General features: G+C 42.1%; 1 protein-coding gene across 1 annotated transcript in view; it reads right to left on the minus strand.

Annotated features, from left to right (window-relative positions):
* Positions 1-20,034, minus strand: part of LOC126237927 (polycystin-2-like) — a 150,683-nt gene that overhangs the window by 58,733 nt on the left and 71,916 nt on the right. Inside the window, exons 2-4 of the mRNA XM_049947759.1 lie at positions 5,551-5,675; positions 5,200-5,424; positions 4,886-5,114 (exon numbers count right to left, since the gene is read on the minus strand). Of these exons, the coding sequence (XP_049803716.1) occupies positions 4,886-5,114; positions 5,200-5,424; positions 5,551-5,675 (579 nt within the window). The remainder of the gene's footprint in view (positions 1-4,885; positions 5,115-5,199; positions 5,425-5,550; positions 5,676-20,034) is intronic.

Consider the following 20,034-nt stretch of genomic DNA (forward strand, 5'->3'; position numbering starts at 1 on the left):
GCAAGATCTATCTATGATGTTGCCAGGAGATAGTTAATAATGGTAAAGGAACAGTCTACAAGTTACATGTGGTGGCGCAACTGAGAAAATGCTTAGCTTATTTGCTTTGATGTTGGACCGAATCGATTGTGTTCAGTAATAAAGTGTGGTACAGCTATGTATTTTATTATGCAATTTTAAAGAAGAGAATGTAAGTTCTTGAAATGTAGTACTGCTACAGAAAAATGCTGAAAATTGGAAGGATAGATCTTATTACGAGGTACAGAATCGAGTTGGGGAGGAAAGAAATTTATGGCACGACTTGACTAAAAAAGGGAGCGATTGATAGGGCACACTCTAATGCACAAACAAATACTTAAAGGGTGATTATAATTAAACTTTCAAACCGCTGTAGAAATCATACCACTGGTCAGAATGGCGCCAAATTGCAACGGAGAAGGGGGAAAACTTATGGCATAAGAAAAATAAATGGTTACAAAATGTAGCAGTAGAAGGCGCCGTAAGCATCATAATTTTAGAGAGCCTATATATAGAGAGAGAGAGAGTGGCCAGGGTGATAGCGTCGCTGATTGGCTGAGAACAAACTGACGCTGACTTGGTACGAATATAAATAGATACTGTGTGTGATTCTGTATTATTGGTTCTCTCCAACGCTTCGAACGCCAATTCCATTGTACAATTATGTACAGGTTGTAATACGGTAGGTACTGAAGGACTTTTGCATGTTCTCTGTCGGTTCTATTTACGTAAATTACCTTACAGCCACTTTGTTGGTCGGATCTATGACAATACTTTTACAACTTCACTGCAATTTTAGAGACAAAATTTTTATTTAAAATGGTTTACTGAGTGTCACTAATAATATGAATTACAAAATCATCAAGGACAGTCAAGAGGAATGCATTGCTCCGCTGTTGGGTGCAAAAATCGAAGAGAAGATGGATATATGATGCTAGTTTTCCCGAGCAATGAAGAAAGACGTAAACAGTGGACAGCGAAAATCAACCGAGAAATTAATTCGGCAGACATACACACTGCTTCACGATGCTTCCATTTGTTCACAAATTTATTAGGCCTATATAAACATAGACGAATGGCATTTGTTTTAATCATGTACCGAGTATTAAGCGACAATATCTGCTTTGGTCTCATGCGTCAAACACATGCCTTATTTCACTCGTGAAGTGGCTAGCTTTTGGCCGATGTGGCCGTGCGGTTCTAGGTGCTTCAGTTTGAAACCGCGTGACCGCTACGGTCGCACTTTCGAATCCTGCCTCGGGTATGGATGTGTGTGATGTCCTTAGGTTAGTTAGGTTTAAGTAGTTCTAAGTTCTAGGGGACTAATGACCTCAGAAGTTAAGTCCCATAGTGCTCAGAGCCATTTGAACCAATTTTGGCTAGCTTTCTCCTTGCGTCGCTACCAAATTGCATGTCCCGCGCGCAATATGGTAAAAACATGGCGGCCACGGGCCGATTGGCCACTCTCTCCCTATATAGGCTCTCTACATAATTTGTTAACATCGAGTATAGATTTAAGTGTCAGGAAGTCGTTTCTGAAATTTTTTGTATGGAGTGTAGCCGTGTATGGAAGTGAAACATGGACGATAAATAGTATGGACAAGAAGAGAATAGAAGCTTTCGAAATTTGGCGCTACAGAAGAATGCTGAAGATTAGATGGGTAGATCACATAACTAATGAGAAGGTATTGAATAGAATTGGGGAGAAGAAGAGTTTGTGGCACAACTTGACTAGAAGAAGGGATCGGTTGGTAGGACATGTTCTGAGGCATCAAGAGATCACCAATTTAGTATTGGAGAGCAGCGTGGAGGGTAAAAATCGTAGAGGGAGACCAAGAGTTGAATACACTAAGCAGATTCAGAAGGGTGTCGGTTGCAGTAGGTACTGGGAGATGAAGAAGCTTGCACAGGATAGAGTAGCATGGAGAGCTTCATCAAACCAGTCTCAGGACTGAAGACCACAACAACAACAACAACATAATTTAATAGTACTCGACTACAAATGACAAATGAATCATACAACAATTCCTAAGGTGTAAGTTTGATGTTAAAAAACTGTGCTACTCAGTGTGCATGGGTGTACAGGTGTGACAGTGTTACTTAGGTAAGCCCATCCATCACAGCAAGGTCATATCACATCGGATGGGAAAAATCAGTTTTTAATTGTCCTGAGGCTAAAAACCGCATAAAAAACATTGGTTTTTAAGTGTCCTAAGGCCAAAAATCGCATAAAAAGCATCAATCACATCGGTTTTTTAATTGTCCTGAGGCCAAAAACTGCATAGAAAGCATCAATCAAAATCAAATCGGATTATTAATTTCCGTGTGACTGGCGTAAAAACATGTTCAGTATGTTGTCCACCGTTTTCTGCAACAAGTTGAAATCGAGAAAAGGCATGTTCCACAACTGATCGAAGACTTTCTGTGTTGCGCAATGCGTGCCTTCAAAGCACCTAAGTTTACAATCGGAACACTGAACACATCTTTCAGACAGGCCCACAGCCAAAAGTACCACGGATTAACCTCAGATGATCGAAACGGCCAGGCTGTAGGGAAATGACGGCTGATAATTCTAGCATTTCCGAAATGGCGCTTCAGCAGCTGCTGAACTCAATTTGCAATGTTTGGAGGGGCGCTATCTTGCATAAAAATGATCCCATCCTCACATCCACGCTGTTGGAGAACTGGAATGACGTGGTTGCACAAAAGACACTCATAGCGCTTACCAGTGCCAGTATATGTAACAGGACCGGAAGCACCTGTCTCTTCGAAAAAATATGGCCCTACGATAAATGATGCCATAAACCTGCACCACACAATGACCTTTTCAGGATGAAGTGGTACTGGTTGATTTGCGTGTGGATTTTCCGATTCCCATATTCGACAGGTCTGAGTATTGACATATCCTATCAGATGGAAGTGGGCTTCGTCTGTCCACAAAATCTTCCATGACCAATCATTGTCCACCTCAATGCGGGCAAGAAATTCTAAAGCAAAGATCTCTCTTGCTGGCAGGTTAACAGGAAGCAACTTATGCACATGGGTAATTTTGAATGGATAACAATGAAGGATGTTTCGAAGGATTTTACGCACCGTGTTCACTGGTATGTCCAAAGTTCGGACAATTCTCCATGCATCCATGCACTACGTTTGCAAACCACCATTCTTCTCCAACTGCATTGCTGTGGCCACTGCTTCCACTGACGTCGAATCAATTCGTTTCTTCCCCCTACCAGATTGCACACCAAAAGAATCCATCTTTTCGAATTTCCGAACCATTTTCTCCAGACCCAAGACAGTCATTGGACCAACGCCTCTTTTCAAACCCTACAGTGTCTGGAACTTCTGCAGAGCGACTTGTGCATAGCCATCATTCCTGTAATACAGCATTACAAGCAGAGCGCGATCCTGCATTGAGATAGTCATGGCGAACGTCGCAGACGCGAAAGTAGGAAAAGCCGTGTACCCTGCGTGTTATACCAACTTCAATGGGTCGTGCGCATGGCAGGTGTTTTCATTTACGTATTCTGACACATACAGCGCTATCTATTGATCAACTTTCTCACTATTTTTTGTCTTCTGCCATACGTTTGCCCCCTTCTCTGATAATATTCCGTTTCAAATTGACGTCATTCTGACCAATGGTGTTATTTCTAAAACGTTTTGAAAATTTAACTTTAATTATGGTCACCCTGTACTTTGGCAGTTGCGGATTGCCAAGCGAAAGGGCCTGGGTTCGATCCCCGACTGGTCGGAGATTTTCTCCGCTCGGGGACTGGGGGTTTGTTGTTCTTAAATTCGTTTCGTTATAATTGATCTTCCGTTGTTGGGCTGGATAAAAGGGCATCTCCCGATAGCCAATAAATAGAAAAAAAAGTCAATCGAGGGAAACGTGATGGGTTGAAATTGTAGAGTGAGTGCAGCGAGCGGATTCAAATGGGTGCACAGTCGAGTCGGTATAAAATGAACCCTGACAGCTGACAGCGCTGCTGCTAGATTTCATCTGCCTAGCGCTAACGGCTACAGGTGAAAACAATAGTCGTCTATATAGCTGTGGCAACACTGTGGCGTTGCTATAGAGGCGTTCACAAAATCACTTTACGTGATTGGTTGAGGAATGCGCGCGAAGCTGCGGTGCCCAGTCCACTGTAATTGTCAGGGATCAGCTTGCATCGACTCAACTGTAGGGTCCAGTACCGGCAGTTGCTCAGACACATATAAGCTTGTCCAGATTAGACTAGTGTGAAGAGCTGCATCAAATCAGTCTCCGGATTAAAGATTGTGGTGTCACCGCCAGGCACGACACTTGCTAGTTGGTAGCCTTTAAATCGGCCGCGGTCCGTTAGTATACGTCGGACCCGCGTGTCGCCACTATCAGTGATTGCAGACCGAGCGCCGCCACACGGCAGGTCTAGAGAGACTTCCTAGCACTCGCCCAGTTGTACAACCGACTTTGCTAGCGATGGTTCACTGACAAAATACGCTCTCATTTGCCGAGACGATAGTTAGCATAGCCTTCAGCTACGTCATTTGCTACGACCTAGCAAGGCGCCATGTTCAGTTACTATTGATATTGTAAATAATGTACAGACAAGAGCTACGTTCAACATTAATGGATTAAAGTTAAGTATTCCACCAGCTGCATCCTTTTTTTTAAAAGTCTAAATTCCTTGTCCTGTTCCAGACCTCACGCCAGCCTGCGTGAGCTAAAACGCGTGCCTTTCGGCTTCCTCTATAATCCTGGGTTGGCTCTCCTGCCAATCCACAACAAAGACCATAACAAGAACATTCAAATTCTGGCGTATCCCTCTTCTCTCCTCCTTGTTTACACTACTTAAGGTAACGTTTGTTAAGCATTAATACATACCAGTAAAATCACCAAATCTATGTAATTCCAGAAGTGAAAGAGGTATTGTAATTTGAAAAACATCATTTCTATCACTTCTTCCATAGTGAAGAAAAGGACAAAAAATAGAAATAAAAATTCAAAGCCCATTGCAGCGTAATCTAATGGTTCAACATAACGTATTAACTTCATGCTTGTGAAGTCATGAGAGCTCAGGACACCACCCGTCGGCGGGAATTCAAAGAGCAGCCTGGAAACATAATAAAATACAAATATCAGATTTTAGTAACAATTGTAATGTGTTAGGAAGGCTTGTGCGGTCTGAAGCCTCTTACTTTATTACGCAGAATAAATTGATGTTTGCGTTATATACGGTAAAATCCAAAAATACAGCTCGGGTTGATCGGTTAATCCATAGATTCTTTTTCAAACTTGCCACAATATTTACTGTCTCATTTGGTACAATGGACAGATCCTGATAATAGCCTCCTCCGTGATAATTTGAAATAGTTCCCATATAACTGATACCATCTAATTCTTCACTAGAGGTGTATCTCCAGCTGAAAATGCACAATATGGAAATTGGGTTAGGAGAACAATGACAGGTGACGGACTGGTTATGAGAAATAAGTACAGTGGCAGTAAAAACATGTAAAAGTGTTTTAAAGACAGACATTGTCACCTACGCTGTAGTGTCCCTCGGCCCGAATGGCTCCTTTTCTTCTGCAGCAGAAGAGTATGCATCGTAACAGGTAGAAAAAGTTCTGGTGAATATAGCTGGTACTTCACAAGAATCATTTCGAACCCTTAGCTGCAACAGGAAAAGAAAATCACACATCAGGATACACCATTGTGGGCCTTGATCTGCTTGAAAAAGAATAACGCGCTTAGACACGCCGTGAATATAATTTCAGTTACGTTGGAGTGAAAGTAGCTTATTAAAACAGCATCCGAGTTATTTTAACGATAACACAATCTAATTTCTTTCCTTTATGACGTGTTCGCAACAGACAGTCCTCTCAGTCCTGTGGCTTGCCTACCCCATTACTGAAGCACAATGTTTTAAACTCACAATACTCACAATAAAACAATATTAACTGATGGTCTGCAACAGACCACACAGTGATTACATCCCCTGTTTAATTGTACCGGCACTCATAAATGCCTAGTACATATATTTCATAACAACATGAATACTATTACACACTGAGATATAGGCGGCCCTAGCGTATCCGTCGCCGGGGTGCGAGCATTATCATGGTGCCCTCCCCTCTCCACCCCATCAGATGGTTAAGTTGACTAGCGGGGCTTCTAATTCACTTCTACTACTCAAAAAATTAGTGGCACAATTTCGTTTTAGGATTTAGGGAAAACACATATTACTGAATCTTCATTTATTATCTCACATACAAAACAAAAGCAGTATTGCTTTTTCAATTTAAAAAGAGAACAACAATAAAAATCTACAGAAAATCCAGTTTCCGGACTTTTGTTTTCGCAAAATCGTTGACAAAGCCACTGATTTCAACACTGATATTATGTTCAATACTAATTAAAGATAAATAGGTTAGTCTACATTGCGACAACATCGACCTGAGGTAATTTTTTTATTATATTTAATTTAGAAAAAGCTCTTTCACTGTGGGGTACTGTGACTGGTTATGTCTGATAAATTCTAAGTGCTGTAGAGAAATTCGGAAATGTTGTTGTTGTGGTCTTCAGTCCTGAGACTGGTTTGATGCAGCTCTCCATGCTACTCTATCCTGTGCAATCTTCTTCATCTCCCAGTACCTACTGCAGCCTACATCCTTCTGAATCTGCTTAGTGTATTCATCTCTTGGTCTATCTCTACGATTTTTACCCTCCACACTGCCCTCCAATGCTAAATTTGTGATTCATTGATGCCTCAAAACATGTCCTACCAACCGATCCCTTCTTCTAGTCAAGTTGTGCCACAAACTTCTCTTCTCCCCAATCCTATTCAATACCTCCTCATTAGTTATGTGATCTACCCACCTTATCTTCAGCATTCTTCTGTAGCACCATATTTCGAAAGCTTCTATTCTCTTCTTGTCCAAACTAGTTATCGTCCATGTTTCACTTCCATACATGGCTACACTCCATACAAATACTTTCAGAAACGACTTCCTGACAATTAAATCTATACCCGATGTTAACAAATTTCTCTTCTTCAGAAACGATTTCCTTGCCATTGCCAGTCTACATTTTATATCCTCTCTACTTCGACCATCATCAGTTATTTTACTCCCTAAATAGCAAAACTCCTTTACTACTTTAAGTGTCTCATTTCCTAATCTAATTCCCTCAGCATCACCCGATTTAATTTGACTACATTCCATTATTATCGTTTTGCTTTTTGTTGATGTTCATCTTACAGGAATTAAACTGTTGGAAAATAAGTAACTTAATATGTCCAATGGAGTTGTGCAATTGTTGTTGTTGTGCTCTTCAGTCCTGAGACTGGTTTCATGCAGCTCTCCGTGCTAGTCTATCCTGTGCAAGCTTCTTCATCTCCCAGTACCTACTGCAACCGACATACTTCTTCTTCTAGTCAAGTTGTGCCACAAATTTCTTTTCTCCCCAATTTTATTCAATACCTCTTCATTAGTTGTGTGATCTACCCATCTAATCTTCAGCATTCTTCTGTAGCACCACATTTCGAAAGCTTCTATTCTCTACTTGTCTAAACTATTTATCGTCCACGTTTCACTTCCATACATGGCTACACTCCATGCAAACACTTCCAGAAACGACTTCCTGACACTTAACTCTATACTCGATGACAACAAATTTCTGTTCTTCAGAAACGCTTTCCTTGCCATTGCCAGTCTACATTTTATATCCTCTCCACTTCGACCATCATCAGTTATTTTGCTCCCCAAATAGCAAAACTCTTTTACTACTTTAAGTGTCTCATTTCCTAATCTAATTCCCTCAGCATCACTCGACTTAATTCGACTACATTCCATTATCCTCGTTTTGCTTTTTTTGATGTTCATCTTATATCCTCCTTTCATTCCGTTCAGCTGCTCTTCCAGGTCCTTTGCTGTCTCCGACAGAATTACAATGTCATCGGCGAACCTCAAAGTTTTTATTTCTTCTCCATGGGTTTTAATTCCTACTCCGAATTTTTCTTTTGTTTCCTTTACTGCTTGCTCAACATACAGATTGAATAACATCAGGGATAGGCTACAGCCCTGTCTCACACCCTTCCCAGTCACTGCTTCCTTTTCATGTCCCTACGAATAACTGTAAAAGTTCTGTTTCATTTAACAGATCATTTTCATCAATCTTAGAATGTAAGCTGCTACTCAGTTTATTTTTTAAACTTGAACATAGCCTCCTCTTTCTTCTCATTCTAATTTTCTCCAATGACATAAGTTTTCTGGACAGGAAAAAGCTGCGTGGTTTTCATTTAAAAGTTCGCAACGTTCGTCAAATTTTGTTATAACGGTGTACAGCAGGTAATAGTAAAAATGTGTATTGAAATATGTTTCTGGGTCTACTATTGGCTCATCTGTACACTTATAGATAAAATAATTTTTCCTGGGACGGGGACGAGTCGGTGCGGAAAATTTTGTCCCGACTTCAAGCTCTTCAGTTACCATACCTCTTTTGAATTACTGATCATTTCTCTGGACGCGGATTCATTCCGAACTGCGAGCGATTCGTTTCTAGCTTGCGATATCAAAAATAGCTCTGAGCGCTATGGGACTGAACTTCTAAGGTCATCAGTCCCCTAGAACTTAGAACCACTTAATCGTAACTAACCTAAGGACTGTATCGCCTAGGACCGCTCGGTCACCCCGGCCGGCCTTGCGATATCATTTTGTCCGCTTCTGAAACAACAGAGGTTGATTTTTGAAAAGCTTTGCTTCCCAATTTTGGACAGTATGTCGTACCAGATAACTTTGGAGTAGATTAAATTAAACGACTTTATCTCTGCTATTAAAGAATTGGTCATGTTTCTGGTTTCAGTACCTGTATTACCATCAGAGTAAATTTTATACAAAGCGTTACAGATCTTTACTGTGTTGAAACGAAGTGCTTTCAACGCGTCGACTCTCCTCTCCTATTGGGTAGTGGACTACGGCTTTAAAGTCAAATCAGCAACTTCGCTAATAAGTATTTGCCAACGTGCTATGGACGCGGCCAAAATCACACAGATTTCTTGAACTCTAGGGAAAAAAGCTTTTATTTCTAGTGAACTTGTAGCGTCATTCACTACTAAATTGAGACTGTTTGCCGCGCAAGGGATGTAAAATGCACGTGGGTTAAGGTCTAGTATTCTTTTCTGAAGACTAATATTTTTAACTCTCATATTCGCGGCGTTATCGTAACCCTGACCGCTAATATCTTGTAAATCAATATTACATATCGATAAGAAATCTAACAGAAATGTAGTTAGCCCCTGGCCGGTAGATCATGTGATAGCAAAAAATCCTAAAAAATGTTCCTTTACATCAGCTTTTTTTGTAAAGTAACTAAGGAAAACGAATCTAAACAGTATTGAAATCCGTTCTTCGTGTACTAGGTCGAGTGTGCAATGTAAAATAATAGAAAAATATTTTGATTGTTTTCAGTTAAAAATAACAGTGCTTTTCATTCTTTCTCCCAATTAATAAATAATTCCATTTTGGAATTTATGACCGAGATAATGTTTAATTCAGGACTCAGCTTTTTGGAGCGAGCGACGTGATCGTCTAACACTTCATCGAAATTAGAAACACATTCAATCAGTTTAAAAAAAAAAAATCCATTATCAGGCTGGGAAAGTTTTTCTGACTTCCCTCTTAGCGGTATACATTGTAGTGCTAAAATGTAAATTAGATGAATTATCCTTTCTATTATAGCCATCCATCTTATTTTCTCGCGTTCACTTTCAGACTGGGTCATGGAATCTACATTCCTTCCTTTAAAAATATCAATTTTCAAATCCAGGCGTTTTTTGATGCTCAACAGACGTCCTATACTTTTTTCTTGGCGTTCTATGCTTCTAGACAAGTGCTGCCAATCTTTGTAACCCGTTTTGTCATGGAAAGCAGTGACATTGACATTAAAAAGTTTATAGTGAAAACAATAAGCGGAATCAAGTGATATTGAATATATATGGCAGTCTCTTTTAACGGCTTCGTTATTTGATAACTTCCTTGAATAGTATTGGCTGGATAGTCAAATTTATTTATCTGTACTGGTCCATGGTCTACTAAACACATCCTGAAGTTATCTGCTATCGCTTGAGGCCATAACGCAGCATCAGTCATTGCATGAAAACTGATCAGCTCTCCAGATTACTCATCACCACTTTCACAGAAATCAGTTCCAACAATTACCGGCGACATTGAAGAAGTAAATTTTTGATTGTCCTCTTTAACCAGATCTTTCAGATCTTCGGAAGTAGAAGACGAGCCTATTACAGACATAAAAGCAAATAGATTCGGTAATATACTGTACAGACCCTTATTGTCACCAAATTGGTGTCTAGGTAAATTATTAAATACAAAAAATGCACAGCCACACGTAACTCAAAATTACAGTCGGAAGCCAGGAAACGTAGGCATTAAGCAGAATGTAGTCGATTAAATTATAGGGTAACTCACAGGAGTGAAGAAATCTTTCTATGAAACTAGTAACCTTCTTTAAATTCTCATCTTTCTCCAGTTTTTTTTTCTGTTCTGTGCATCAGAAAGTTTCTCTTTCCGATCACTTTCAGCCATCTATAAACATTAAATTTTATATGTTCATGCTCTACTGAATATATTCTATACTATCTGCAATAGAAACCCGTTTTTTGGTGTGTCGTGAACGTGTATGTCATGACACTCGTGGCTTGTCTAGCGGATTCCAGAGGCAATATTTCGCCTAATTATTGGTCGAATTTAAGAATTTAACATCCTGTCACAATCTTCAAATTAATAGCTAAAATGTTGTGTTACGATTAACACGATAAGACAAGTATCACAAAAAATGGCTCTGAGCACTATGGGACTCAACTGCTGAGGTCATCAGTCCCCTAGAACTTAGAACTAGTTAAACCTAACTAACCTAAGGACATCACAAACATCCATGCCCGAGGCAGGATTTGAACCTGCGACCGTAGCGGTCCTGCGGTTCCAGACTGCAGCGCCTTTAACCGCACGGCCACTTCGGCCGGCACAACAAGTATCACAATTAGAAACTGTGTATTTGTGTGAAGCTAACTGCACTCAAATATTCCAACTTTCTAATTCTTCAGGCTTTCCCGGAGATCTAATGACATCTTGGGTTGCCGGGTGTTCTGCCGGGTATCAGCGTCGTACTTGCACGATATTTCGGTAACGTAGCCCATTACCCTCATCAGGTGTGACCTGAGACTATTACTCGAGTGGACCTGGTCCAGTCTCAGGTCGCACCAGATGAAGGTAACGAGCTACGTTACCGAAATATCGTGCAAGTTCGACACTGATATCCGGCAGAACATCCGACAACCCAAGATGTTATTCCAACTTTGTTCATCCATTACTCAAAAATGATAAAACGTAGCGACTTCCAACAAAATTCACAATAATTTCAAACCTTCACGAGACTTTTGTCGCTGACACCCTCCACAAAATGATGGAAGGAAAAAGTTCATCGGTTACTACATTTTGGCCGTTCATGCGATCACGCTTCCGCATCTGCCATGACGCCTACATCTATTACTTCTTTGTAACCAATGCTATTCGCAACATATTTTCCATTTAGTATCTACTTATATCACTGAACACACCTGCAAAATTTTATCACTGTATGGCACATAGTTCAGAGGGTATGAAATGATAGACACTTACACACATCAAAATGTAACTTATGTTTACAATGGCGTACAGTAAAACTTCAACATCTGCCATGACGTTTCAATTTATTACTTCTTTACTACTAATGCTATTCGCAACACATTTCTTATACAGTATCTACATATATCACTGAATGCACCTGTAGCACCATATCACTGCACAGCAAACAGTTCAGGAGATCCAACGTCATAAATAATGAGAATCGTTAAAAACGTGCTTCTGCTAAAAATGGAGGGCGAATTACCCATTATAGAATGGGAGGGCAAATTATCCAGTTCTGAAGGAGCAATTTCAGTACTTTATGCCAGTTTATCTTTAAAGTACCAGAAATAAATTTACTTTAACAGTTTTTGAGGCAACAATTTTACATGCGAACAAGAGGGAGGTCACAGTCAGTGTACTCCCTGCCGCCGCTGGATAAGCAGCTGCCAGCAGCAAGTCGTATACTCTTAGCTCACTTATTTGTTGTTGTTGTTGTTGTGGTCTTCAGTCCTGAGACTGGTTTGATGCAGCTCTCCATGCATACAGCAAAACTGCATGCCCTCGGGAAAAATTACAGCTGTAGTTTCCCCTTGCTTTCAGCAGTTCGCAGTACCAAAACAGCAAGGCCGTTTTGGTTAGTGTTACAGGGCCAGATCAGTCAATCATCCAGACTGTTGCCCCTGCAACTATTGGAAAGGCTGCTGCCCCTCTTCAGGAACCACACGTTTGCCTGGCCTCTCAACAGATACCCCTCTATGGTGGTTGCACCTACTGTACGGCTATCTGTATCGTTGAGGCACGCAAGCCTCCCCACCAACGGCAAGGTCCATGGTTCACGGGGGGACCAATTCTTAATTTCTTTGCCTGTTTTTGGGTACTTGCATTGTTTAATTCATAAATTTCGGGCGTATTATAGTATTTGAGAGTTGTAGCATCGCGTTTAGTACCTGAATAGTGTAAAATCGCGTAGTCTCCTTCTGCCGCCGAGCAGTGTGTCAGCAGTGCGCAAGTAGCAGCATTACTGCATTTACTAGGCAATCTTGTATTTTAATAACCGTTTAAATTTTGTGTCGAATTGTTTGTGCTCTCTGTAGATTAGTTCAGACGTTCTTTGCACAACAGTTTTTAGCATGGATAGGGACTGCAACTGCTGTGTTCGGATGCAGGCTGAGTTGGCATCCCTTCGCTCCCAGCTTCAGGCAGTGTTGGCTTCGGTCACACAGCTTGAGGCTGTTGCCAATGGGCATCACTGTGGGAGTCCGGATGGGGGTTTGTCGGGGACGGCCAGCTCGTCCCACACATCCCCCGATCGGACTACGGCTGCGGCTGCCCGGGATACTGCCCGCATTGAGGCTGATCCCTCACCTGTGGTAGAGTGGGAGGTCGTCTCGAGGTGTGGCAGGGGTCGAAAGACATTCCGGAGGGCTGAACGGAAGGCCTCTCCAGTTTGTCTGACGAACCGGTTTCAGGCTCTGTTTCCGGCTGATACTGATCTTCGGCCGGACATGGCTGCTTGTCCTGTTCCAGAGGTTGCCCCTCAGTCTGCAAGATCCGGGCGGTCACAGAGGGTGGGCTTACTGGTAGTTGGGAGCTCCAACGTCAGGTGCGTAATGGAGCCCCTTATGGAAATGGCAGCAAGAGAGGGGAAGAAAACCAATGTGCACTCCGTGTGCATACCGCTGGGAGTCATTCAAGATGCGGAAAGGGTCCTTCCGGATGCCACGAAGGGTAAAGGGTGCACCCATCTGCAGGTGGTCGCTCATGTCAGCACCAACGATGTGTGTCGCTATGGATCGGAGGAAATCCTCTCTGGCTACCGGCAGCTATCTGATTTGGTGAAGACTGCCAGTCTCGCTAGTGGGATGAAAGCAGAGCTCACCATCTGCAGCATTGTCGACAGGACTGACTGCGGACCTTTGGTACAGAGCCGAGTGGAGGGTCTGAATCAGAGGCTGAGACCGTTCTGCGACCGTGTGGGCTGCAGATTCCTCGACTTGCGCCATAGGGTGGTGGGGTTTCGGGTTCCGCTGGATAGGTCAGGAGTCCACTACACACAGCAGGCGGCTACACGGGTAGCAGGGGTTGTATGGCGTGGACTGGGCGGTTTTTTGGGTTAGATGGCCTCGGGCAAATATAGAAAGGGCAACAGCCTCAAAGGGTGTGGGGCAAAGTCAGGACATGCGGGGACCAAGCAGCAATCGGTATTGTAATTGTAAAATGTCGAAGCTGCATTGGTGAAGTACCAGAACTTCAAGCCCTGATAGAAAGCACCGAAGCTGAAATCGTTATAGGTACGGAAAGCTGACTGAAGCCAGAGATAAATTCTGCCGAAATTTTTACAAAGGCACAGACGGTGTTTAGAAAGGATAGATTGCATGCAACCGGAGGTGGCGTGTTTGTCGCTGTTAGTAGTAGTTTATCCTGTACTGAAGTAGATGTGGATAGTTCCTGTGAATTACACTCCTGGAAATGGAAAAAAGAACACATTGACACCGGTGTGTCAGACCCACCATACTTGCTCCGGACACTGCGAGAGGGCTGTACAAGCAATGATCACACGCACGGCACAGCGGACACACCAGGAACCGCGGTGTTGGCCGTCGAATGGCGCTAGCTGCGCAGCATTTGTGCACCGCCGCCGTCAGTGTCAGCCAGTTTGCCGTGGCATACGGAGCTCCATCGCAGTCTTTAACACTGGTAGCATGCCGCGACAGCGTGGACGTGAACCGTATGTGCAGTTGACGGACCTTGAGCGAGGGCGTATAGTGGGCATGCGGGAGGCCGGGTGGACGTACCGCCGAATTGCTCAACACGTGGGGCGTGAGGTCTCCACAGTACATCGATGTTGTCGCCAGTGGTCGGCGGAAGGTGCACGTGCCCGTCGACCTGGGACCGGACCGCAGCGACGCACGGGTGCACGCCAAGACCGTAGGATCCTACGCAGTGCCGTAGGGGACCGCACCGCCACTTCCCAGCACATTAGGGACACTGTTGCTCCTGGGGTATCGGCGAGGACCATTCGCAACCGTCTCCATGAAGCTGGGCTACGGTCCCGCACACCGTTAGGCCGTCTTCCGCTCACGCCCCAACATCGTGCAGCCCGCCTCCAGTGGTGTCGCGACAGGCGTGAATGGAGGGACGAATGGAGACGTGTCGTCTTCAGCGATGAGAGTCGCTTCTGCCTTGGTGCCAATGATGGTCGTATGCGTGTTTGGCGCCGTGCAGGTGAGCGCCACAATCAGGACTGCATACGACCGAGGCACACAGGGCCAACACCCGGCATCATGGTGTGGGGAGCGATCTCCTACACTGGCCGTACACCACTGGTGATCGTCGAGGGGACACTGAATAGTGCACGGTACATCCAAACCGTCATCGAACCCATCGTTCTACCATTCCTAGACCGGCAAGGGAACTTGCTGTTCCAACAGGACAATGCACGTCCGCATGTATCCCGTGCCACCCAACGTGCTCTAGAAGGTGTAAGTCAACTACCCTGGCCAGCAAGATCTCCGGATCTGTCCCCCATTGAGCATGTTTGGGACTGGATGAAGCGTCGTCTCACGCGGTCTGCACGTCCAGCACGAACGCTGGTCCAACTGAGGCGCCAGGTGGAAATGGCATGGCAAGCCGTTCCACAGGACTACATCCAGCATCTCTACGATCGTCTCCATGGGAGAATAGCAGCCTGCATTGCTGCGAAAGGTGGATATACACTGTACTAGTGCCGACATTGTGCATGCTCTGTTGCCTGTGTCTATGTGCCTGTGGTTCTGTCAGTGTGATCATGTGATGTATCTGACCCCAGGAATGTGTCAATAAAGTTTCCCCTTCCTGGGACAATGAATTCACGGTGTTCTTATTTCAATTTCCAGGAGTGTATATGTTTGTGTGTTTAATTTTGTACATGTGCTATGTTTGCTTATTACACATCTTAAGACTTGTGTATCATAAATAGTTCTCAGGTAAATCAACAATGATACTTTTGATTTTGGCGTTCAGATATTGTGGTAGAAATCGCATTTCAACAGCAACTTAACTTCATTTCTGATTTCCTGGGGAAGTTTATGATAAAATGATAATATATCTGCTTGCTGTGAGTACTTGAGGGAACTCCATATACCTGTAGGTCATACAAACTTGTTTAGCAAGAACGGTATGTGGTGTAAAGCCAGATCAGCCATGACGTACGTACCACAAAGGCATTACGCTGTATGAACTGTTTTCAATTTTAGTCTGGATTTTTTACTTCAGGGAAACATACCGAACTCTGCATTTCAGTTACCTTGAAATGTTAAACATGTTTTCCAGTTCTATCAAGTGCTCATTCTATGAGCTTTATCCACCTGACTTGTGAATGTTAGATGAAAAACTGCCATACTTGACAATTGTGTAATACGCACCAGTCGGTAATTTTTTGATCAGTCACTTTGTAGTCCTGCTCTGTGTGACAAACAATGAAAAATTTAACTGTGTGAGAGTGGCACAATCATAAATATTAATTCGGTGCCTCGCTTCCCAGAACGCAATCACAGCAAATTATATCTCATGATACGCGTTTTCAAGAGCACATACAGATTATCCCACATAAAACCTATCAAAATTGGGAACTAGAATACAGGGAAACTAGTTTGGCAAAATCTGTTATGTCAAACATACAAAGTCTGTCCCCTGCCAATTGGAAAGTTTGAAAGTGACAAAGTGAAAGTTTCATACTTTTTGCAGTATGACCGGCGCTCTCGCACCTCATTTGTTTTTATGACAATATTTATGCACCAGACACTCAAGATGATATAATGTGAAGGCATCACGATTACACAACAAAAACTATTCCATTGTTAAGAAAAAAATCACCTTATTTGCTTTTATTCGAATATTCATGCAGCAAACGCTCAGGGTAATATAATGCGAAGGCCGTTACAAACAGAACCTATATCATTATCAAAACCCGGCCATATCATTAAATTCATTTAAACTTTATGATGCTGACAACGTAGTCCGCATCATACAAAAATTTTATAGGACTGACAATGCAAAAGGACATTCTCAGAGTTGAAGTTGCGGTATATAACAAATACATTAGCAAGTGCGTTGCTGGGAGTGAAGTATTCTCTTCACAAATTGTCAGCAGATATGGACACTTATTCCAATTTACATAAGCATCTGGAAATAAGTAAGTGATATCGATAAGGAGATATCTCTTACTCTCAGTATTTTCCTGCTGAATTACTTATTGCGATATCCAATACACAGCTGATGCGTGCTGCACTGCTGCTTGGTGTCGCCGACAGATGTCAGTTCTACACGCTTCCGGGAAAACATCGCAGTTGGCCATCATTTTAACCCCGTCTCTTGCTGCTGTCTGTAGTTCGTGACTACCTGAACTCGAGTCACAGAGTATGTGCAGCCACATTGACCGTACTCAGAGTGTTAACTTTTAAAACCTCCGTATGTGATCAAGTAATTTGTCAACCTTCACTATTTATGCCAAACATTTGACAGTATACGGAGTTATTTGACGTTTTCGTCAAAGATCGCGTTTGAAGTGTTTTCCGAGAAATTTTGACTGACAGAGTGTGACAGAATGGCAGACGTTGTTCGTATCGGTGTTTCACCACATATGTTTAGTGTAAAATAGTTTATATTTTACCTAACTGTGTCGTAGTGGCGGTCACTGGAGCATGAAATTGGTGGTGGAGGAGAAACACTTTCGTTCGTTAGCACCAGTAGCATTAGGAAATTTCTGTTAATAACTACATCCAGCATCTCTACGATCGTCTCCATGGGAGAATAGCAGCCTGCATTGCTGCGAAAGGTGGATATACACTGTACTAGTGCCGACATTGTGCATGCTCTGTTGCCTGTGTCTATGTGCCTGTGGTTCTGTCAGTGTGATCATGTGATGTATCTGACCCCAGGAATGTGTCAATAAAGTTTCCCCTTCCTGGGACAATGAATTCACGGTGTTCTTATTTCAATTTCAAGGAGTGTATTATGGGTGGAGGCTACACTCTGTAACAACAACAACGCTGTACTATTGTACAAATAAGTAATTTTTTTTCCTTCTGATTTTTCGATAAACTTGAGTAATTGATGTTCTGCTTTCATTTCTTTTTTGTTTCATGCCATTGTGTTAAGAAAACAGTAATCGAGTTTCAATGTGAAAATTAATGTTTATGTCAAATGTCAAGCAATATTGTAATAGAATTGAAATGTAACAAATGTTGAAACTGTTGTAAGAGGTTCAAAATTGTAACTGTGCGTCTGGTCCATACGTAGGCAATGGGTTAGGATATGTAGAATGCAAAACCTCGGGTGAATACCCTGTCTGTAAGGGAGCGGTAAAAGGTGGATGGCAGGCGAGCGCGGGAAAATGCACGCGGGCGTTGTACGGCACAACGGGCTCAGCAGTAGTAGTTGGAGTTTGGCACTGGTTTGAGCAACACCTTCTGGAGCGAGGAGGCTCTCCTGGAAGACGTAGTTTCACTGAGCCTCGGGTATGCCGTTCCAACGCCCACACAACACGGCAAAATTCCATAGGCACTAAATGGAAAAGTATTGCGACGCTATGAAGAAATAAAGTGCCGATACGTCAAGAGCCATAGCTGTGGTTGTATGTGTGCTCTGTGCCTCGCCATCTCGCCGCCCGCCAACTGCCGCATCGATACAAGCAGGTTGAAACTTTTAGTATTGTATTCATAAGGACCAGAGAGTGAACTATTCAATAACAACCAAAATTATACCAGAACTTTCCCATCATTTAATTATCCTCACAACTAACCTAGACAGGGTCCTTTACAAATGTTGTGCAATCCGAGTGTCCCGAAATGAAACATTAAATTTTGTGTTAATAATAATTACTTGCAGACCTAACTATGTTAGAATGGTGTTTAAAGAACTATTTTGTTAATGAACCAGTAAATGAATAACGAAGGTCTAACGAAGTTGAAAGATAACTTTAATATTGATATAGTAATGAAGTTCAATTATTTCGAGACAGATATAATGGTATTTAAATGAGCAGGAAATAAGATAAAAAGAGTAGTAACTCATATACTGGAAATATAATAATTTCAGTAATCAATTTTTTTAATACAGTGATCATAACAGTTTCAGGGTCCCCCCTTTTTTTTATTCATTTGAATTCTGAAGTGTTCTAAATTGATTTGACCAGCAAAAGTTAAAGTCAATATAAAAGCCAAAATTTATCAGTGTTTTATCTTTATCAAAATTGACATTGTGTGTGTGATCCGAAAGTTCTATTTTTAGGGTAACCTATGCCCGATTTTAATCAGATCAATAGATAGTACGAAGTTTTGTAGTATACATTATAGTGTAGTGTTATGTATTTATGGTTTTTCCATATCAGTACAGAACGTGAAACTATCAGTTCAATAGATTTTCTGGTTCTAAAATTCTACTACATTATGCAGTGTTACTACGTGTCGTTTTGCATGAATATACACCAACTTGTACAGGGAAGAAACTCAGTTAATGCCTAATTAGGCTGGCGACCGTATTATTATCAAATTGGTAGCATCTTCAGTGTTACTTTTGTTCCATACTGACGTGTAATTGCATTTTGAACTTACTTGACGGATCATTGATATTACAGAGTGGGTGTAAGTCTGATTTGCCACAATTCAGGTACACGCGGTCGATATCTATACGAAAATCCTTTCTCATAAGGTGAAGCCCGTTCACTTACCATAGTACAGGCTTTAAGGAGTATTGTGTGCCCCACGCGCACGTTACAACTCAACAACCGAATAGGTTAATAATTGGCTCCTTTTAGCGACCTCCCGACTCAGCAGCATTAGTGGCAGAACAACTGAGAGAAAATCTGGAATACATTTCACATAAATTTCCTCAGCATGTTATAGTCTTAGGTGGAGATTTCAATTTACCAGATATAGAGTAGGTTTAATAATGAATAAAAAAATAGGAGTGCGGGTTAGCTACTACAAACAGCATAGTGAACGCATTATTGTGGGCAAGATAGACACAAAGCCCATGCCTACTACAGTAGTACAAGTTTATATGCCAACTAGCTCTGCAGATGATGAAGAAATTGATGAAATGTATGACGAGATAAAAGAAATTATTCAGGTAGTGAAGGGAGACGAAAATTTAATAGTCATGGGTGACTGGAATTCGTCAGTAGGAAAAGGGAGAGAAGGAAACATAGTAGGTGAATATGGATTGGGGGGAAGAAATGAAAGAGGAAGCCGCCTTGTAGAATTTTGCGCAGAGCATAACTTAATCATAGCTAACACTTGGTTCAAGAATCATAAAAGAAGGTTGTATACCTGGAAGAATCCTGGAGATACTAAAAGGTATCAGATAGATTAT

Source organism: Schistocerca nitens, chromosome 1 (assembly GCF_023898315.1).
Source record: "Schistocerca nitens isolate TAMUIC-IGC-003100 chromosome 1, iqSchNite1.1, whole genome shotgun sequence".
Classification (NCBI taxonomy): domain Eukaryota; kingdom Metazoa; phylum Arthropoda; class Insecta; order Orthoptera; family Acrididae; genus Schistocerca; species Schistocerca nitens.